The sequence below is a fragment of the Salmo trutta genome, chromosome 31 (assembly GCF_901001165.1).
Source record: "Salmo trutta chromosome 31, fSalTru1.1, whole genome shotgun sequence".
Taxonomy (NCBI): domain Eukaryota; kingdom Metazoa; phylum Chordata; class Actinopteri; order Salmoniformes; family Salmonidae; genus Salmo; species Salmo trutta.
Window position 1 is genome coordinate 22,764,194 of NC_042987.1, and position 22,070 is coordinate 22,786,263.

Below are 22,070 nucleotides of genomic sequence, written 5' to 3' on the forward strand. Positions count from 1 at the left end.
CTGAAACAGGAAAAGGCCTTCCCCAAACTGTTGCCACAAAGTTCGAAGCACAGAATTGTCTAGAACGTCATTGCATGCTGTGGCGTTAAGATTTCCCTTTACTGGAACTAAAGGGCCTAGCCCGAACCATGAAAAACAGCCCCAGATCATTATTCCTCCTCCACCAAACTTTACAGTTGTCACTATGCAGTTGGACAGGGAGCATTCTCCTGGCATCTGCCAAACCCAGAATTGTCCATCGGACTACCAGATCAAATCAAATCAAATTTATTTATATAGCCCAGAAACCCAGCCTAAAACCCCAAACAGCAAGCAATGCATGTGAAAGAAGCACGGTGGCTAGGAAAAACTCCCTAGAAAGGCCAAAAACCTAGGAAGAAACCTAGAGAGGAACCAGGCCATGAGGGGTGGCCAGTCCTCTTCTGGCTGTGCCGGGTGAATATTATAACAGAACATGGTCAAGATGATGAAGCCTAATTTATCACTCCATAGAACGCGTTTCCACTGCTCCGGAGTCCAATGGTGGCGAGCTGTACACCACTCCAGCCAACACTTGGCATTGCGCATGGTGATCTTAGGCTTGTGTGCGGCTGCTCGGCCACGGAAACCCATTTCATGAACCTGTGCTGAAGCTGTGCTGACGTCGCTTCCAGAGGCAGTTTGGAACTTGATAGGGTGTTGCAACTGAGGTTGAACAATTTTTACGGGCTATGCGCTTCAGCACTCGGCGATCCTGTTCTGTAAGCTTGTGGGGCCTACCACTTTGCAGCTGAGCCGTTATTGCTCCTAGACATTTCCACTTCACAATAACAGCACTTACAGTTGACCGGGGCAGCTGTAGCAAGGCAGAAATTTGACAAACTGACTTGTTGGTGCCAAGTTGAAAGTCACTGAAATCTTCATTACGAGACATTGTACAGCCAATGTTTGTCTATGGAGATTGCATGGTGGTGTGCTCGATTGTATACACCTGTCAGCAATGGGTGTGGCTGAAGTAGCTGAATCCACTAATTTGAAGGGGTGTCCACATACTTTTGACAATTTAGTGCATGTGCAAAGTGTTGTCCTGAAGTGCAAAGGCATGATTAAACAACTTTATATTCAGCATATTGAGATTCTATTACCTTTCTTACAGACAATACATTTTTAGTGAGCTTTTATTTTCCTCCTCAGTATCCCTCAATCTGTTTATATTCTTTAGCACTCAGCATTTTCTCAGCCATCATTGATTACATGCATTTGCACTTGAGGTTCCCTTCAATAGTTAGATGTGCTTTTACATCGCAAGCCAAACACGGATAACAGTATCTTACTTCTCTAATACCTTTTGATCAAAATTCTAGTTCTTTGTAGATATTCTCTCTTTATGCTCCCCTGAAACCATATCAAAACAGGTAAGGGTATTTAGTCACTGCATTTGAAATATAACTTTTCCAGCTCAGACTTCAACTTGAATTTTTGGCAGAGATTCTGGGGGTATAAATAGTGACAACTAGCTTAATGTGTGTGCACATTGCACACAGCCCTGCTAAACCAGGGGTGTGAAGGAAAAGGTTAAGTTACTGAAAGGAATCATAACATAAATAAGAACTACAGTATACCTGTCCTACAGCTTGGAATAGGCCTGCCTACTTCTGGATAATCTTCTGGATAATCAGAACACTTCACTTAACCAAGCTTGAGGCTTTGCAAAATAAGACTGTGTCATTCTGATTGATTGATTGACAATTCATTAATTTCAGGTTCCTGTGAAAAAGAGCAGGAGTCAGTAAGCATTTGGATTACAATTCGGGCACACCAGCGTTTGACAAAAGTGATATTTCTTATGTTACATACATTCCATCTGTTATCTACAGAGCTTCATCACTCTCATTCCTTGCACAAAGTGCCATGAGGCAAAGTTAGTCTAAGTAGTTAATAAATAAGTACACATCCTATTCTAGTAAAAAAGAAAACACTATGTCTTGCTCTGGGAGATGCATTGCATTAACAGATCTGAAACAGTCACTTGACAAGCAGAATTCAGAGGAGAATTTCTACATTTAAATTCAAAAGTAAATCAAAATCAAATCACATTTTATTTGTCACATGCACTGAATACAAAGGGTGTGGAGTTTACCGTGAAATGCTTGCTTACGAGCCCTTCCCAATGATGCAGATTCTGATGACACGTTTGTTATTACCATGAAGGTGGTGATCATGATTGTTAGCATGCAGTAGGCTCACACCTTTTCAAAACAAGTCTGTGTTAACAACTATGGTTAGATCAATAGGGGATGTAGTATCAGCGTTTCTTAATGCTTCTATATTACTCTGCATCTACAAGGGTAAATACTGAAATATGTCTCCTCCTCCTAATTCTTACATGGATATATTAGTACCAGTAGTCTACAGGATGGACAATCACCATTGTTTCAAGTCATCAAGTCTAAAGGACAATGAACGACATAAAATGTACAGAATGATTATGACCACTGTGTGGTTGTTACAGTTTGTAGAGATTGGGTGAGGGTATTTAAGCCATATCTAAATGAAAATATGAGTCAATTAGTCAATAAAAACAACTAAGGAGAACAATACAATGAAACGGTTTGATGAAAAGTATTGGATAAGTAGGATTACAGTGTATCCATCAAATGTACATCGAGGACATGAGGGGTTCTCTACAGCAGGCCAAGTGTTACTTGCACTGGTGGCATAACATAGTTAAACATTAAATACGGGTGAGACAGGAGGATTGTATAATGTACAGGACGACTATCGAACACCAACATACAGTAAATGAGCTTATCAATTTGAAATCATTCACTAAAATACTGACAAAGAACTAATGTTCAAAAAGTAACCATGAGAATTGTTGCTGGGCCTAAAACCGAGGATCACAAAAACATCTGCTAAGATGATGATGAGGTTACAAAGAAAGAGAGCTCTGTCGACAGCACATTTTCTCTTCAGCAAATCTTTGGTTTCATGTCAGAACTATTAGCACCATCAATGCAAGTAACATAGTGGGGAAACATTTGAGAGTGCTAATTCCTTTACAGAAACTTCACACAGCTTTATATTTGTTTGTGGAGTTGGAATTTCCTCATGGAGAATACCGTATGTGAATATTGGTCAACAATGTTATATATTTGAGTTATGCAGGGCAGTGTAAAGTATTGAATGACAATGGTCATACTATGTATTACCTCAGCGCAAATAACTTGCTCACTGGTATTTTCTTACTAAATGGGCACTGGAGTCTAGGCCTATACATTTCAAGTTAAGCAGCTATTGTTTGATGATCCTGTTTCTTCCATTCCAACCAGGGTGTGGATTTGGGATTTTATTGTACATTCAAAAGCAAATTGGACAAATGGACATAAATAAATCAATCAATAGCTGATGTTGAATCCACTGCTACAGGCTGGTGTGTAGCTTGGTGATTGCTAATGCTGATTGGCTCAATATGAGTGCCAATGTTTTGTCAATGTCCAATGAATTGCTCCATGCAGGCATTAGACTATGAAACTCATGGAGGGTTGCTATTTCAATAAAAATATCAATAACAAGGCATCAAATTATATCATGTAATAAATTAACTTTGTTACAATATCAGTTATAAAAATAGAGATATCTTACTTGTTTACGGGCATATAGAATTTTGGTAAAATTACTTTTTTAATGGGGAAAATAATCCTAGCTCTCATGTACTTATATTGTATAGATAGAGAGAAGTTCATGACAGCTACTCTGAGTTCATCTCTTCACCTTCCAGGACAGGGCAAATAACTAAACACAAAAATCTTATGGTTTACCTCCCTATTTTAGCAAATAGATAGCCTTAAAATCCAGACTGAATGGATTGTGAAACAAACATGAAACAGAGCTGAATTCAGTCTGGATATCCAGGCTAGCTAACAGAACCATTGTCATTCAAATTTTGTATAAATTGCATAGCTCCTCCTTTTGTCTTTCAGCCTTATGTAAAAGTAGGAACAACAAGCTGGATTGGGGTTGAGGGGTAAGGTATAGGGGTTTATTCTGGAGGAGTGGACCTCCTTCGCTTGCCACTGATGCTGCGGTAGTTGAACGGCCTCATTTTCATCTCCACAAAGGGGACAGAGAACTCATGGCCCTTCCAGTGGTACCAGTTGATACCCTGTATAGGATGAAGAGAGGACAATATGTTTAGAAACAGAGATATCTGATATTACACAACATGGTTTTATTAGAATATGTACAGTGCACTTCATTTATCAAGGATGTGCGTATGGCCACAAACTGTACTATATGACTTATACAGTATGTCTAATATGGATATTGTCCGCAATGTTCAGTTCACTTCTAATTCAAATGTGACATCCTCAGCTGTCTGCTGTCTTTTCAGCTGTCTCCTGTCTCCTCAGCGGTCTTCTGTCTCCTCAGCTGACTCAGACCAACCTTAGTGGTATTTCTAATATTGCCCATTCTGCTGTTCAGAAAAATGTGTGGACATTTTCAATTCTATTTGTGGTTTGAACTCACTATGGTCATTGTAGACCATAATTCAATTAGTGGATAAAAATAATGCAGACATTCTTATCTTACCTACAGTCAAATGCACAGGTAACTGCTAAAATAAAGGAAACACTTGATTAATAAATTAGGGATACAAAGTATATTGAAAGCAGGTGCTTCCACACAGGTGTGGTTCCTGAGTTTAATTAAACAATTAACATCCCATCATGCTTAGGGTCATGTATAAATAAGTCCAGTTGCCCATTATTTTGGCTACCATGGCTGGAAGAGGAGATCTCAGTGACTTTGAAAGAAGATTCTCAAAGTAGTATAGGGGGTTTAAAGGGTGTGTGTGTGTGTGTGTGTGTGTGTGTGTGTGTGTGTGTGTGTGTGTGTGTGTGTGTGTGTGTGTGTGTGTGTGTGTGTGTGTGTGTGTGTGTGTGTGTGTGTGTGTGTGTGTGGGCGTGTGTGCGAGCGAGTACGTGTGTTTCTCAGTCACCAGATCTCAATTGAGCACCGGTGGGAGATTCTGGAGTGGCCCTTGAAACAGCGTTTTCCACCACCATCAATAAAACACAAAATTATGGAATTTCTTATGCAAGAAGGGTGTTGCATCCCTCCAATAGAGTTCCAGACACTTGTAGAATCTATGCCAAAGCACATTGAAGCTGTTCTGGCAGCTCGTTGTAGCCCAACGCCCTATTAAGACACTTTGTTGGTGCTTCCTTTATTTTGGTAGTTACCTGTAGCTAGTTCTTCTTTTTATGTCTGAGATCATTTCATGTCATCAAAAGGTTAAAGATATTGGAAACTGCTGATCTGTGTAATGTTGCAAGGCTTCTGTAGTAGTCTCATCAAAAGCTCTTTACAAGACTCTTACTTGTAACAAATATCACACTGTTGGGAAAGCAGTAAGAGATTTAAAGTTTTCTTTACGTCTTTAATGGAAATTACTGGGAATCTCACAGAGTGTGGCCTTTAATGCCAGTCAATCACAGTGGTAAGCTGAGGCAGCTGTTCAGTCCCACTGCTCCGTCCCAGTGCGGATGATAACAGGGACACCAACCTGACTGTGTCTCGACTCGCCGTATTTCCCGTTCAGGTTGGCCCGATGGCAGTTTTTGTACCACCAGGCTCCTTTGTAGGACAGAGCACAGTTGGTCACGGCGATGTCATTGTCTCTGTCCTTGGTGGAGAAGGGACGGCCTTGGTGATAGCTCAGCGAGTCCCCTGTGACAGGGAATGAAAATGAATTGGACTGATGGAACTAGCACATGACATGGGTGCACTGGCAGTCTGAAGCGTATAATACTACAGGACTAGAGCCAAGTGTTGAGGGATGGGGGACAAAATAAGTACAATACATTTCCTCAAGAAACCATAAAGAAGGAGGAAATCGGCTTTTATGGTTCAGTGGGATGCATGTCTTGGCTGTTAGAGGTGATATATGTTTAATAGATCAGTTGATTGGTCTTAAATCAGCGCCACATAGAGTAGAGTGTACATAAACGCTCACCAGCTGTTCCATTGTACTCTCCTATCCTGAGTTTGTATAGATTCCTGGCGTCTCCAATGGCGAACTTGTCATAGCTGGCGTAGACAGACTCCTGGCCATCCTTCATGTCGATCCGGAGCTCATAGCGACCTTGAGCTGAGAGCTTCTGTATGTTGTCCAAACCTAAAGAAGAAGAAGTGACAATAAAAACACACACGTACATACAGACAAACAAATACTATACATACATACAGTACCAGTCAAAAGTTTGGACACACCTACTCATTCAAGGGTTTTTCTTTATTTTTACTATTTTCTACATTGTAGAATAATAGTGAAGACATCAAAACTATGAAATAACACATATGGAATCATGTAGTAAGCAAAAAAGTGTTAAACAAATCAAAATATATTTTATATTTGAGATTCTTCAAAGTAGCAACCCTTTGCCTTGATGACAGATTTGCACAATCTTTGGCATTCTCTCAACCAGCTTCACCTGGAATGCTTTTCCAACAGTCTTGAAGGAGTTCCCACATACACTGAGCACTTGTTGGCTGCTTTTCCTTCACAGTGCGGTCTTCACTATTATACTACAATGTAGAAAATAGTAAAAATAAAGAAAAACCCTTGAATGAAGAAGTGTGTCCAAACATTTGACTGGTACTGTGTATACACACTATATATACAAAAGTATGTGGACACCCTCAAATTAGTGGATTTGGCTATTTCAGCCATACTGTTGCTGACAGGTGTATAAAATCGAGCACACAGCCATGCAATATCCATAGACAAACATTGGTAGTAGAATGGCCAGTACTGAAGAGCTCAGTGACATTCAACGTGGCACCGTCATAGGACATTCCAACAAGGCAGTTCGTCAAATTTCTGCCCTGTTAGAGCTGCCCCGGTCAACTGTAAGTGCTGTTATTGTGAAGTGGAAACGTCTATGAACAGCTCAGCCGCAAAGTGGTAGGCCACACAAGCTCACAGAGTTCCAAACTGCTTCTGGAAGCAACGTCAGCACAATAACTATTTCCTCGGGAGCTTCATGAAATGGGTTTCCATGGCCGAGCAGCCGCACACAAGCTGGAGTGGTGTATAGCTTGCCGCCATTGGACTCTGGAGTGATGAATCACGCTTCACCATCTGGTAGTCCGACGGACAAATCTTGGTTTGCCAGGAATTCACTACCTGCCCCAAATGCATAGTGGCAACTGTAAAGTTTGGTGGAGGAGGAATAATGGTCTGGGAATGTTTTTCATGGTTCGGGCTAAGTCCTTTAGTTTCAGTGAAGGGAAATCTTAACGCTACAGCATACAATGACATTCTAGACTATTCTGTGCTTCCAACTCTGTGGCAACAGTTTGGGGAAGGCCCTTTCCTGTTTCAGCATGACAATGCCCCCATGCACAAAGCAAGGTCTATACAGAAATGGTTTGTAGAGATTGGTGTGGAAGAACTTGACTGGCCTGCATAGAGCACTGACCTCAGCCCCATCGAAGACCTTTGGGATGTATTGTAATGCCGACTGCGAGCCAGGCCTAATCGGCCAACATCGGTGCCGACCTCACGAATGCTCTTGTGGCTGAATGGAAGCAAGTCCTCTCAGCAATGTTCAAACATCTAGTGGAAAGCCTTCCTAGAAGAGTGGAGGCTGTTATATCAGCAAAGGGGGAACCAACTCCTTATTAATGCCCATGATTCTGGAATGTGATGTTTGACAAGAAGGTGTCCACATACTTTTGGTCATGTAGTATATATAGTGCATTCGGAAAGTATTCAGACCCCTTGACTTTTTCCACATTTTGTTACATTTCAGCCTTATTCTAAAATTAATTGAATAAATATTTTCCTCATAAATCTACACACAATACCCCAAAATGACAAAGTGGAAATATGTTTTTAGAAATGTTTGAAAATGTATTAAAATAAAAAAAACTGAAATACCTTTATTACGTAAGTATTCAGAACCTTTGCTTTGAGACTCGAAATTGAGCTCAGGTGCATCCTGTTTCCATTGATCATCCTTGAGATGTTTCTAAAACTATATTTGAGTCCATCTGTGGTAAATTCAATTGATTGGACATGATTTGGAAAGGCACACTTCCTGTCTATATAAGGTCCCTGTCACGATCACTGTCCTCAAACTCCCTGTCATAAATAAGCCAAGGCGCAGCGTGCCGGTAATTCCACATCCTTTATTTAGAAGTGAAACCGAACAAAACAATAAACAGGATAAACAGAAAGAAACGTGACGTTCTGGGGCTGCTCAAAGGCAGCTGCACAAAAACAAGATCCCACAACTCAAGGAGGGAAAAAGGGCTGCCTAGGTATGGTTCCCAATCAGAGACAATGATAGACAGCTGCCTCTGATTGGAAACCATACCTGGCCAAAACATAGAAATAAATTACATAGAATGCCCACCCCATATCACACCCTGACCTAACAAAACAGAGAAAAACATCTCTCTCAGGTCAGGGCGTGACAGTCCCACAGTTGACAGGCCATGAGGTTGAAGGAATTGTCCGTAGAGCTCCGACACAGGATTGTGTCCAGGCACAGATCTGGGGAAGGGTACCAAAACATTTTTGCAGCATTGAAGGTCCCCAAGAGCACAGTGGCCTCCATCATTCTTAAATGGAAGAAGTTTGAAACTACCAAGACTCTTCCTAGAGCTGGCTGCCCGGCCAAACTGAACAAATCCAGGGAGAAGGCCCTTGGTCAGGAAGGTGACCAAAAACCTGATAGTCACTCTGACAGAGCTCCAGAGTTCCTCTGTGGAGATGGGAGAATGTTCCAGAAGTTCAACCATATCTGCAGCACTGCACCAATCAGGCCTTCATGGTAGAGTGGCCAGACGGAAGCCACTCCTCAGTAAAAGGCACATGACAGACCGCTTGGAGTTTGCCAAAAGGCACCTAAAAGACTCTCAGTGCATGAGAAGCAAGATTCTCTGGTCTGATGAAACCAAGATTGAACTCTATGGCCTTATTGCCAATCGTCACGTCTGGAGGAAACCTGTTATTATCCCTACGGTGAAGCATGGTGTTGGCAGCATCATGCTGTGGGGATGTTTTTCAGCTGCAGGGACTGGGAGACAAATCAGGATCGAAGGATAGATGAACGGATTAAAGTAGAAAGAGATCCTTGATGAAAACCTGCTCCAGAACGCTCAGGACCTCAGACTGAGGTGAAGGTTCACCTTCCAACAGGACAATGATCCTAAGCACACAGCTAAGACAACGCAGGAGACAGCTTCGGGACTTGAGTAGCCCAGCAGAGCCTGGACTTGAACCCAATCCAACATCTTTGGAGAGACCTGACAATAGCTGTGCAGCGACGCTCCCCCTCCTACCTGACAGAGCTTGAGAGGATATGCAGAGAAGAAAGGGAAAAACTCCCCAAATACAGGTGTGTTAAGCATGTAGCGTCATACCCAAGATGACTCGAAGCTGTAATCACTGCAGGTGCTTCAACAAAGTACTGAGTAAAGGGTCTGAATAATTATGTAAATGTGATATTATATTGTATAAAATGGTTTTTGCTTCATCATTATGGGGTATTGTGTGTAGATTGATGAGGGGAAAAAACAATTTCAAACATTTTACAATAAGGCTGTAACGTAACAAAATGTGTAAAAAGGAAATTGGTCTTAATACTTTCCGATTATACAACGCAATATATATATAGTACAAGTCAAACGTTTGAACACCTACTCATTCAAGGGTTTTTCTTTATTTTTACTATTTTCTACATTGCAGAATAATAGTGAAGACATCAAACTATGAAATAACACATGTGGAATCATGTAGTAATTATTCAAAGAAGCCACCCTTTGCCTTGAAGACAGCGTTGCACACTCTTGGCATTCTCTCAACCAGCTTCACCTGGAATGCTTTTCCAACTGTCTTGAAGGAGTTCCCACATATGCTGAGCACTTTTTTGCCTGCTTTTCATTCACTGTGCGGTCCAATGCGGTCCAATTCATCCCAAACTACCTCAATTGGGTTGAGGTCGGGTGGTTGTGGAGGACAGATCATCTGATGCAGCACTCCATCACTCTCCTTCTTGGTCAAATAGTCCTTACACAGCCTGGAGGTGTGTTGGGTCATTGTCCTGTTGAAAAACAAATGATAGTCACACTAAACGGAAACCAGATGGGATGGCGTATCACTGCAGAATGCTGTGGTAGCCATGCTGGTTAAGAGTGCCTTGAATTCTTAATAAATTGCCCACAGTGTCACCAGCAAAGCACCCCCACACCAACACACCTCCTCCTCCATGCTTCACGGTAGGAACCACACATGCAGAGATCATCCGTTCACCTACTCTGCTTCTCACAAAGACACGGCGGTTGGAACCAAAAATCTCAAATTTGGACTCATCAGACCAAAGGACAGCTTTCTACCTGTCTAATGTCCTTTGCTCGTGTTTCTTGGCTCAAGAAAGTCTCCTCTTCTTATTGCTGTCCTTTAGAAGTGGTTTCTTTGCAGCAATTCGGCCATGAAGACCTGTTTCACGCAGTCTCCTCTGAACAGTTGATGTTAGCACTTATTTGGGCTGCAATTTCTGAGGCTGGTAACTCTGATGAACTTATCCTCTGCAGCAGAGGTAACTCTGGGTCTTCCTTTCCTGTGGCGGTTTTTATGAGAGACAGTTTCATCATAGCGCTTGCGACTGCACTTGAAGAAACTTTCAAAGTTCTTGTCATTTTCCGGATTGACTGACCTTTATGTCTTGAAATAATGATAGCCTGTCGTTTCTCTTTGCTTATTTGAGCTGTTCTTTTCATAATATGGACTTGGCCTTCTACCAAATAGGGCTATCTTCTGTATACCACCCCTACCTTGTCACTATACAACTGATTGGCTCAAACGCATTAAGAAGGAAAGAAATTCCACAAATTAACTTTTAACAAGGCACACCTGTTCATAAAAATGCATTCCAGGTGACTACCTCATGAAGCTGGTTGAAAGTATGCCAAGAGTGTGCAAAGCTGTCATCAAGGCAAAGAGTGGCTAATATAAAATATATTTTGATATGTTTAACACTTTTTGGTTACTACAAGATTCCATATATGTTATTTCATAGTTTTGATGTCTTCACTATCATTCTACAATGTAGAAAATAGTAAAAACAAAGAAAAACCCTTGAATGAGTAGGTGTGTCCAAACGTTTGACTGGTACTGTATAAAATCATTGCTCATTTCAAATGATAGCTGTCACTTACTCAAGTCTAAAATTAACTTCTACCTGCACCTTGACATTGTAAAAACTGATGCACACAGCAAATGACATGTAGAGATAACAGGAAGCGGTAAGATGGTGAAAAGTGTCCATATCTTCCAGTCTCTCTGGGCTGCTGCTGCCAGCCCAGAGCCTAGCCAGGCTGTGATGATAAGGACCAGGGAGATTTTACCTATCTTTCCCAAGATAACAAACCTTCCTGCTTGGCATGGATGTTTCCTGTTTAACCTCAAGCTGAAAATCATATGATGTTGTAGATGCCTCATGATAGCAGACGGCAGTTTTTTGAAACCATATGAAAGAACGTCAAGCTTCCGATGATAAGCATTGGGCTGAACCAGGGAAAAACTGGGCTTGGTCTTCGATATGTCAGCAAAAGATACAGTCGGCATTAGAAAGCAAAGAAGGCACTTGGTGGTGACAGGGGAAAAGCAATTGCTGTAATAAGATGTGTTAAACATTGAGTGAACTCAGATTTGCCATTGCAGAATGGAGGATCATCTGCTATTCATCGCATAGATAGCTTAGTTTTTCATTACAAATTGCCAGCAGGATTAAAAATGCATTCAGAGGCTGTATTCTGTTCTAATTTTATCTCCTAAATTAACATCTCTTATCATTTTATTACCCATTTTACTCCTACACTTCCACAGAAATGAGGGGGCAAATTAAAAAGAGCAAAAATAATTGCATATTGCACAACTGCATCAATTTCTTTATATTACGACCTCAAATTGACAATATATTTTGCCAGGGTCAGGTCAATGAGTCCGATTAATGGATAGCGCCGCAACTGTAATAAAAATGGGCTTTATTTAAACGGCTAGTGATAATAGAATCCGCTAATTCCCGTTTCTTCAGTGTGAGCAAATCTTAATCTTAAGTGTCCCAGTAGACAGAGCTCTTCCATATCAGGGTAGTTAAACCAAATGTTATTGTGTCTCCCGGGTCTCACAACAGCAGTATGTACTGCAGGATGTTGTAGATAAGGTCAGGTGCTGTGTGCTTACATCATCTGAAGCTCCACTATGCTGTCCTCCGGGACCACCACTATTCTCCTCTCATGGTCATATCTATTTATACCAGTGGTGGTCAATGCCATTTAAGATGAGGGTAGAGGATTTTTTGGGCCTGATTTCTATTACAGCTATTGGATGACTCACATTGAACTGGGTGAATGGAATATGAATGAAACAAGGATAGGTTTAGGCTACTACATGATACTCAAATTGTTCGCTATACCCATCATGAGGTTGCTACAACCTAGCCTATGAATGAAAGTTTACAACGTAGGTTCACACAGGTCGGGAGACAAATTTGAGGCGACAGACAGTGACACATGGACAGACAGTGACATTCAATACCGCCTTACACACTCTTGCCTGCATCTAGCTGATATAGGGTGTAAATCATTAGTCCAACAGTTGCAAATGAGAGTTTCTACTGGACAAATTCAGGTATGTTTATCCCAGTTTTGTTACGTTTACTATCGTTTAAGAAACGTTTTTTAACAGAATCGGCAGAATGAATACACCCCTGATCAGCCATTTGGGGCGCAGCATGGGCCTGCCAGCAGGAGTGAACACAGCACTGAGTCAGGGGAAATGAAGCAAGTCATAAGGAATATCTACTGGATGAGAAGTGCTTTTACCAATCAGGAATGAGTCATAAATCATAGTCGTTTACCAGGATCTGTGTGTCACTAGTACATGTGGTACAGCCTGGGTATGGGCTTAGTGGCATTTGCTGATATAGAAAGAGCCATGGATGAACGCTCTGACGTAAATGCAGGGTCATCAAGACTCTGTAACGTTCTAAAGGTTAAATTAATTAACAATCCTTTTATCAAACAGACAGATTTTGGTTCTGAAAGTGTACTGTATTGTCATTCTATTTTTCTAATTAAAAGTACCAAAAGTATTTCTCAAGGTTGGGATCTCTATTATGAAGTATTCATGGGTACAATCTTTTATCTATTTCCAAAACAATAACGTGAAAACTGGCTCATGAAGAAACAGCTTTTCTAATGAATATAATTATGGCTTTTATAATGAGATTTGCAGAAATGTTTCACAGTGCATCAAAGGAGCGAGCCTTTTGTTTTGTTTCAGAATCAGAGAATTTATGAAAAACAATTACCATGCAGTGAGAAATGAGAGCAGAATACATCCATTAATAAATCACCGAACTAGTGTTTGTGAAGTAATAAAATAAAGAAAAGAGAGAGAGAGAGAGAGAGAGAGAGAGAGACTAGAAACAACAGACTACAAACGAATGTGTAAATTAAGTCAACTGTTAACCCTGCTCTGGGAGAGATAAGCAGAAGCAGAGACTGCAATGCAAACACAAGGGCCTCCTATTCCTATTTTAAAGAGATTCTTCTTTACTTTTTGTACTTTTTAGCCTGTAGTTCTGAAAGTAGTACTCACAAGCCAAAAGTGGTCCCCTGAAAATTGCGTACTACTGTACGTGCACCACGTCATTACTCTCTATCTCTCTCTCTGCTGTGTCCACTGAGCTGTTGGGCCCACTCTGCAACCTTATTGGATAACGCTGGGCAGACCTCTTGCTAGCTGTCACTCAAATGCCAAGTGCTGAAGCTCATTGGCTAAAACTCAAATTGCTAGGGGGCTGGCCCATGTGGGGGGAATGTGGGAAAATGTGCATTCTTACCTGTAGACTCAATAGCCTTGGCTTCTCAAATGACTGCCTCGCCTGGTTCACCAACTACTTCTCAGATAGAGTTCAGTGTGTCAAATCGGAGGGCCTGTTGTCCGGACCTCTGGCAGTCACTATGGGGGTGCCACAGGGTTCAATTCTCAGGCCGACTCTTTTCTCTGTATATATCAATGATGTCGCTCTTGCTGCTGGTGATTGTCTGATCCACCTCTACGCAGACGACACCATTCTGAATACATCTGGCCCTTCTTTGGACACTGTGCTAACAAACCTCCAAACGAGCTTCAACGAGCTTCAACGCCATGCAACACTCCTTCCGTGGCCTCCAACTGCTTTTAAGTGCTAGTAAAACTAAGAGCATGCTCTTCAACTGATTGCTGCCCGTACCCTCCCGCCCGACTAGCATCACTACTCTGGACGGTTGTGACTTAGAATATGTGGACAACTACAAATACCTAGGTGTCTGGCTAAACTGTAAGCTCTCCTTCCAGACTCACATTAAGCATCTCCAATCCAAAATGAAATCTAGAATCGGCTTCCTATTTCGCAACAAAGCCTCCTTCACTCATGCCGCCAAACATACCCTCAAAACTGATGTCATTTACAAAATAGCCCCCAACACTCTACTCAGCAAACTGGATGTAGTCTATCACAGTGCCATCCGTTTTATCACCAAAGCTCCATATACTTCCTACCACTGCGACCTGTATGCTCTCGTTGGCTGGCCCTCGCTTCTTATTCGCCGCCAAACCCAATGGCTTCAGGTCATCTACAGTGAGGGGGAAAAAGTATTTGATCCCCTGCTGATTTTGTACGTTTGCCCACTGACAAAGAAATGATCAGTCTATAAATTTAATGCTAGGTTTATTTGAACAGTGAGAGACAGAATAACAACAAAAATATCCAGAAAAACGCATGTCAAAAATGTTATAAATTGATTTGCATTTTAATGAGGGAAATAAGTATTTGACCCTCTCTCAATCAGAAAGATTTCTGGCTACCAGGTGTCTTTTATACAGGTAACGAGCTGAGATTAGGAGCACACTCTTAAAGGGAGTGCTCCTAACCGCAGCTTGTTACCTGTAAAAAAGACACCTGTCCACAGAAGCAATCAATCAATCAGATTCCAAACTCTCCACCATGGCCAAGACCAAAGAGCTCTCAAGGGATGTCAAGGACAAGATTGTAGACCTACACAAGGCTGGAATGGGCTACAAGACCATCGCCAAGCAGCTTGGTGAGAAGGTGACAACATTTGGTGCGATTATTCGCAAATGGAAGAAACACAAAAGAACTGTCAATATCCCTCGGCCTGGGGCTCCATGCAAGATCTCACCTCATGGAGTTGCAATGATCATGAGAACGGTGAGGAATCAGCCCAGAACTACACGGGAGGATCTTGTCAATGATCTCAAGGCAGCTGGGACCATAGTCACCAAGTAAACAATTGGTAACACACTACGCCGTGAAGGACTGAAATCCTGCAGTGCCCGCAAGGTCCCCCTGCTCAAGAAAGCACATATACATGCCCGTCTGAAGTTTGCCAATGAACATCTGAATGATTCAGAGGACAACTGGGTGAAAGTGTTGTGGTCAGATGAGACCAAAATGGAGCTCTTTGGCATCAACTCAACTCGCCGTGTTTGGAGGAGGAGGAATGCTGCCTATGACCCCAAGAACACCATCCCCACCGTCAAACATGGTGGTGGAAACATTATGCTTTGGGGGTGTTTTTCTGCTAAGGGGACAGGACAACTTCACCGCATCACAGAGACGATGGACGGGGCCATGTACCGTCAAATCTTGGGTGAGAACTTCCATCCCTCAGCCAGGGCATTGAAAATGGGTCGTGAATGTGTATTCCAGCACAACAATGACCCAAAACACACGGCCAAGGCAACAAAGGAGTGGCTCAAGAAGAAGCACATTAAGGTCCTGGAGTGGCCTAGCCAGTCTCCAGACCTTAATCCCATAGAAAATCTGTGGAGGGAGCTGAAGGTTCGAGTTGCCAAACGTCAGCCTCGAAACCTTAATGACTTAGAGAAGATCTGCAAAGAGGAGTGGGACAAAATCCCTCCTGAGATGTGTGCAAACCTGGTGGCCAACTACAAGAAACGTCTGACCTCTGTGATTGCCAACAAGGGTTTTGCCAACAAGTACTAAGTCATGTTTTGCAGAGGGGTCAAATACTTATTTCCCTCATTAAAATGCAAATCATTTTATAACATTTTTGACATGCGTTTTTCAGGATTTCTTTGTTGTTATTCTGTCTCTCACTGTTCAAATAAACCTAGCATTGAAATTATAGACTGATCATTTCTTTTTCAGTGGGCAAACGTACAAAATCAGCAGGGGATCAAATACTTTTTTCCCTCACTGTATAAGTCTTTGCTAGGAAAAGCCCCGCCTTATCTCAGCTCACTGGTCACCATAGCAACACCCACCCGTAGCACGCGCTCCAGCAGGTATACTGCACTGGTCATCCCCAAAGCCAGCACTTCCTTTGGTTGCCTTTCCTTCCAGTTCTCTGCTTCCAATGACTGGAACAAATTGCAAAAATATCTGAAGCTGGAGTCTTAAATCTTCCTCTCTAACTTTAAGTATCAGCTGTCAGAGCAGCTTACCGATCACTGTACCTGTACACAGCCAATCTGTAAATAGCACACCCGACTACCTCATCCCCATATTTTTACTTACCCTCTTGCTCTTTTGCACCCCAGTATCTCTACTTGCACATCATTATCTGCACATCTATCACTCCAGTGTTAATGCTAAATTGTAATTATTTTCACCTCTATGGCCTATTTATTTCCTACCTCCCTATTCTTCTACATTTGCACACACTGTACACAGATTTTTCAATTTTTATTTTCTTTTGTGTTATTGACTGTACGTTTGTTTATGAGTAACTCTGTGTTGTTGTTTTTGTCGCACTGCTTTGCTTTATCTTGGCCAGGTCGCAGTTGTAAATGAGAACTTGTTATCAACTGGTCTACCTGGTTATATAAAGGTGAAATAAAAAAAATGGTAACGCCCAACTTCAGGAAAACAGTCACTTTCAAACTATGGATTTTGTGGCAAATTGAGATGAGACAGTAATTCTTTTCATAGCTTATGCATGAACTACACATTGACACATCCAGCCCAAAGTATTTAAAAATACTTTCTTAGTCGCCAAAGTACTGGAGCATGTCTTTAAGTAGTGTACAATTCAAACTACGTTCTCTATCCCAGGAGTGGCGGTACCTCTCCGAAAAGGTTTTACTGAGATGAGTCATCTAGAAAACAGTCTTACCGAGCCAGAATTCATCCTCTAGGTTTCCAAAGCCGACCCTGTAGTCACTCCACTTCCTGGAGAAGTCTGTCAGGCCGTTCTGACGACGTTGGAACACCTGAAACACAGATACAGATAAAGATAAGACCAGGTGACAAAACTTTATTCTACCTACATTTTGATAAAGTACATGTCCCAAATGGCACCCTTTGCACTGAAATGTTGGGTGTTGTTGGGTGTTTGTCTGCAAGGTATATATGTTGCTATGAGACACTTACAATCCAGCCTCCTTCGTCTGTGGTCATATCACAGTAGACCTGCACTCCCTGATTGGCGTCTCTGTTGATGTAGATGGTGTAGACGCCATTGAGGGACTCCCCGTTCAGCAGATGCTGGGCACAGTTCTGGGGGGTGGCAAACAGACGGTTTCCTGGAGAAGAGGAGAACAGAGCACATGAGATCAGCTCAACACAATTGAGAATCACCAGGACTGGGCCCGTATTCATAAAGTGTGTCATAGTAGGACTGCTTATATTGGACTGCTGATACAGGATCATAGTGAATAAGATGATATAGACAGGAGGGATCTTATCCTAGATTAGCTATCCTACTCTGAGATGCTTATTGAATATGGGACTGGACTTTAGGCAGAGATTGTGGATATGGGGATAAATGGTAAATGTGTGTGTATATCTGTGTGCGTGCGTGCGTGTGTGTGTTTACCTGTTGTGAAGGCCGTAGAGACGATTCCACTGGTCTCTAATCCCCTGGCAGCCTGCAACCTCACAGTGTATTCTGTGGTCTCTGCCAGCCCCTCCAGACGGATCCAAGTGTCCTCAGCATCCAGGATCAGCTCCTGTAGTAGTACCACCCACACACACACACACACACACACACACACACACACACACACACACACACACACACACACACACACACACACACACGGGAGAACACACAGATCAGGGAACCGGAACTATGAGTGGATACGGTACAGCAAACTGTTTTAGCTAGATCCAATCCTAACAATTGTACAGCAGACAGTAGCCCAAATAGGGGACACTATCTGACTCCTACTGTACCAACAAACAACAAAAGCACCCAGGCACATCTACAGAAATGAAAAATGTATGTCAGGCCCATTTACATGTTGAATTCATTATTGAGTGTTGTTGGCTCTTATACAACTCTGTCCTGTGTTTTTCTTAGAGATAAGAATGAGAACTTAAACCACAGATTGAGGAGAGGAAAGGACCTTATCAGACACTGCTATAAGGAGCTGCCAGGAAGAAGAAGAATTTATATTTCTGTCTAAATCTCAAGATGGCTCAATTTCCTTTCGTTGCTTTTGACAAACCGACTTTTATCAAGCGGATCTTCTGATGGCATCATGTTTCTCTCAGAGATCTCTTTTTCTGGCAGATGAAAAAGAGATCTCTTTGATGAGCTCTCTAGGAGCCTGCCGTGACAGCAAAGTCAACTGTGAATTTAATGGGGCTTTGAGCCACATGAAATATCTATGAAGAACTGGATGAAATATTCAGCCATTTTGTAAAAAGTCACACATTTTAAGGCAATATGTTGGATGAATTATGCAGTTAAAGCCGCTCTTTAATTGATTTCTCTCACAATGGACCTTACACTTTTTCGCTGTCGTTTTTTTGTAAAGATTATTATTTTTTGTTAGAATGACTTGTTACTGATATAAAATATTTGCATGTTTGGAATTGTTGATCATGTACAAGGAATCATTTACAATAGAGGTTGCCTAATTACTGTATATAATCTAGTACTGCTCTAATCTGGAAGGTCAACATATGATTCATAACCAAACTAAAACAGATTGCTGTGGTGAATATGAACATTATATTAACAGGTTGGGAATAATTTATGGGGACAGAAATGAACTCAAACAGAGTAAAACAACATAGTCTGTGACTAAAACTAAATCCTCTGTGCATGACTGACACCCACTGGACAAACACAAGCACCAAAAAAGGTCAATATAGTAAAACACATGCATCTTAACAGATGTGTGTATGTGTGTGTGTATGTGTGTGTATGTGTGTGTGTGTGTGTGTGTGTGTGTGTGTGTGTGTGTGTGTGTGTGTGTGTGTGTGTATGTGTGTGTGTTGATAGATATAGAAAAGACGAAGACAGTGAGGACAGTACAGTCTTGAGCTCTTTCTGTGACTTCGTCCCAAATGGCACCCTATTCCCTTTATAGTGCACTACATTTGACAAGAGCCCTATGGGAATAGGTTACCATTTGGGACGTATCCTTGGGCTCTGTCTGTATGATGTAATTAGTTGAGAGAGATATCTGCTGCAGAATATCAGGGGAATTGTTCCTGGTGAGTCATTAATAGAGGTATTGCATCAGAATAGACCGGTTAATCTACTTTATTATTATTACCCAGCTACATCAAAGAATTTTATTAAAATGAAAAATGTTCCAGGAGGCAAATTAAAAGATCTAAACGGCTCTATTGCCTGGGCATCCAATGTGGAGTAGAGCTGCATGGGTCTGTATTAAGAGGCAATTTGTCTGGGCGATACAGGATGTATACTGTTTTGGTAGCTTCAAAACGCTACCGGTAACACTCACATTACGGCTCATATATTATCAATCATATCTCCTGTGAGCACGTTTGGCTTGATGATACAGCATGGAGGTCTACAGTGTGTGATTTAGATTGGAAATTCGTAGACCAAGATAAGGCAGTATTTTGGTAGCCTGTATGTTTGGGCTATGATGCCAACTCCTTGTCACTAATTCATTGTCATGCCAATGTTTGACTTGACAATGACAGCAATGGAGAAGAGAAGAGCACAGACAGATCCGGGACCAGGCTAGTATTTTGGCAGCTTGAAAACACTACACATAACACTTATTTTACACAATTACAGTATAACCGTGTAAAAAAAAAGAAATACATCAAAAACATTACTGACAGTTAAGGATGAAAACCCTCATGAAAATAAAATAACAGTCAAAAATGTTTTGGGTGAAACGAACAGGGACAGATGGGAATTTGTGTGGTTATTGATCATAGCTGAAATGTAAAACGTTCAACTGTTTAAAACAATATATATGGTGACCGTGGTCATTTGGCTGGCCAATTACCGTCATCCAAAATTCCATGACCGTCACAGCCCTACATCTCAATTCCTCATGTGAGCCCCTTTGGCTTGATTATACAGTAACAGTTCAGTATGTGTCTGTGTGAGAGTGATTGGAAACTCTTGTTGATGAAGTTAGATAAGCCCTACTGTATTCTACTTACCTTTCTGTTGCCGTCCAGTGATTTGTATGTGAGCATGTAGTTGTCAATGTCTGCGATGGGCGGTTGCCAGGAGATGAGGGCACTGCGGTGGTTCACCTCGCTAGCCGTTAGGTTCAGAGGAGCGTCCATGGCTACAGGGGACCAATCAAATAGCAGATTATCACATAACAGTTCCATTCAGTCAAATCATTATGTCTGGTGGCCAATTTTTAAAATCCAAATACTGTACTTAAATTGGAAATATTGCCCAATTATGGTCTATCTCCTAATCTGATGACCCCCCTCTAGCGGACCTTAGTTGAAGTCACCCTTCTGCACATGCATTCTCATGTCCTTTACCCAGCATCCATAACTGCAAAATGTTTTATCTACTGAAAATTCCAGCTACAAAAAGAATTAGCCATTCCAAACAGAAGATTTTTACCCAAGACCCTATCCTCCTCTCACATCTAGATAGCTCATACATGCACTCTTTTTCCTATCTCTCTCATTTTCATATCTCCTTCCTCAGGTGTTTTTAACAGCGTGTTCTACCACTGATAGCCTCAGGACTGAAGGATTTTCTACATGAGATGCAATGACATCTCAACACTGCAGTAGTGCCGACTAGAGAAAATTACAATGTGGATGTCCACACTGACCTGACTGCCTCTTCCAGGAGAGACTGTCATTCTCCTCCTGTCTCCTCAACATGACTGCAATGCCTGAGAGAGTGTTTATCTTTCCTTTTCCTTTCATTCCCCTTTCATTGTGATGGACACTGATTCAACATTCTCATGTAGTCTGAGGGCACATCTCAGAAGCTTTTTCAGCCATCACAATGCCTACACTTCTCTCCTGTTTCTTTTCTCTCTCGCTCACTCTCTCGCTCTCTGATCTCTGTCAATTCTTTCTCGACTCTCTCTCTCATTCCCTCTCTTTAATTACAGTATACCTGCACTCGGAGGCGTGTTAACACTCTTTATATTAGGACGTTCTGTAACATTCTAATGTTCTATAGTTTTGCCACATGGAAATGTAGAGGTGTCTCAATAGACAAACAGATGGCAAGGGCAGTAATTAATTATTATTACTATTACTCCTGTATGCATTGTACTGAGACAAAATAAATGTGTTTCCATCAAGAAACAATGAATAAGTTCATCCCAATGCACTGGTTCAAGTGGATACTATACCAAACTTCAGTTATTTGGAAGAAACACAAAAACTTCTGTGAATAACATGTCTCTCACTGGTCAAGTCTTTTAGAAAGTGAGTCACCCAATAACTTCATGCTCATAAGAGGTCATCAACACTGGAACTATTTATCAGAGCATAACAGCCAGCGAAACAAAGCGTAAGCAATGCATAACCATATCAAAAACATTTAATGAGATGCAAATTAAGAGCAAAAAAGCCCAATAAAGTCTGGTGAATTTGGCCATCCCATCCAGTGATTATGTGTCAACATCAGACAACAAGGCTGGCACTGGAGTAGCAAAGCCAATGGCCTGTGACACTTTAGACAAATTAATTTAGCCAAAAACAGTGTCTATAAATTAAGATTTGCAAATGTCACTGTTTGATTAAACATAGGGGAATTGCCCCTTATTCTTGGGAAAC

At 41.6% G+C, this 22,070-nt stretch overlaps 1 protein-coding gene across 2 annotated transcripts in view; it reads right to left on the reverse strand.

The window, feature by feature from the left end:
- Positions 1–1,713: 1,713 nt before the first annotated feature.
- Positions 1,714–22,070, reverse strand: part of tnr (tenascin R (restrictin, janusin)) — a 175,207-nt gene continuing 154,850 nt past the window's right edge. For both annotated transcript variants that reach the window (XM_029725706.1, XM_029725705.1), the window contains exons 17-23: positions 20,469–20,599; positions 17,905–18,037; positions 17,460–17,611; positions 17,203–17,299; positions 5,999–6,160; positions 5,549–5,712; positions 1,714–4,144 (exon numbers count right to left, since the gene is read on the reverse strand). In XM_029725706.1, coding sequence (XP_029581566.1) covers positions 4,022–4,144; positions 5,549–5,712; positions 5,999–6,160; positions 17,203–17,299; positions 17,460–17,611; positions 17,905–18,037; positions 20,469–20,599 — 962 coding nt within the window. In that variant the 3' untranslated portion in view covers positions 1,714–4,021. The remainder of the gene's footprint in view (positions 4,145–5,548; positions 5,713–5,998; positions 6,161–17,202; positions 17,300–17,459; positions 17,612–17,904; positions 18,038–20,468; positions 20,600–22,070) is intronic.